Source organism: Etheostoma cragini, chromosome 12 (assembly GCF_013103735.1).
Source record: "Etheostoma cragini isolate CJK2018 chromosome 12, CSU_Ecrag_1.0, whole genome shotgun sequence".
Classification (NCBI taxonomy): domain Eukaryota; kingdom Metazoa; phylum Chordata; class Actinopteri; order Perciformes; family Percidae; genus Etheostoma; species Etheostoma cragini.
Window position 1 is genome coordinate 23,325,086 of NC_048418.1, and position 703 is coordinate 23,325,788.

Here is a 703-nt window from a genome sequence, read left to right on the forward strand (position 1 = left end):
GAAAATGGCTGCAATGAAACAAAGAGTGAAAAATTTAAAGGGGTCTGAATACTTTCCGTACCCACTGTATATGTATGTGTGTGTGTGTGTGTATTTATGTGTGATAACATCACTTATACGCCTTTTTGAATGCATCCCATCATTGCTTTCTTCTCTACCTCCGTCAGCCGTCACTGTGTCAGTGTTCACAGTCACATCTAAGAGCATGACAGTGCAGTGGAGCGGCTACACCGGGGCCAGCTCCTACAAGGTCACAGCCACACCCAGGAACTCGCCGGGACCGTCAGTCTTCACCCAGTTCGGCGGCAACGTCGTGATGGGCTCAGTCAACTCCCTGTCCCCAAACACGGTGTACACCATGAAGCTCGAAGCCATGGACAATGCTCTCAATGTCCTCAGCAGCGCGGCGACACAGGAGACCACAGGTCAGTGACACCAGCGAGGAGAGGTGAAGGAGGAAAAGAAGTCCTGGTGCTGATTCAGATTCAGACAATTTCCATAAAGACATGTGTCTTACATTTCTACAGGGGTGGATAAATCCTTCAGAAGTAAATCTGCAACTATTTTGGTAATGAATTAATCATAATTTATTGCCACTGTGAGGATTTGTTAGTTTTCCCCGTGGGTCGTCTTTATGAACAGAATATCTTTGGACTGTTGGACATCACAATGGAACATGTGGGGGGGGGGGGGGGGGGGGGGG

General features: G+C 48.4%; 1 protein-coding gene across 1 annotated transcript in view; it reads left to right on the forward strand.

The window, feature by feature from the left end:
- fndc7a (fibronectin type III domain containing 7a) overlaps window positions 1-703 on the forward strand; it is an 11,173-nt gene that overhangs the window by 1,193 nt on the left and 9,277 nt on the right. The window contains exon 3 of the mRNA XM_034888766.1: window positions 168-425. Coding sequence (XP_034744657.1) covers window positions 168-425 — 258 coding nt within the window. The remainder of the gene's footprint in view (window positions 1-167; window positions 426-703) is intronic.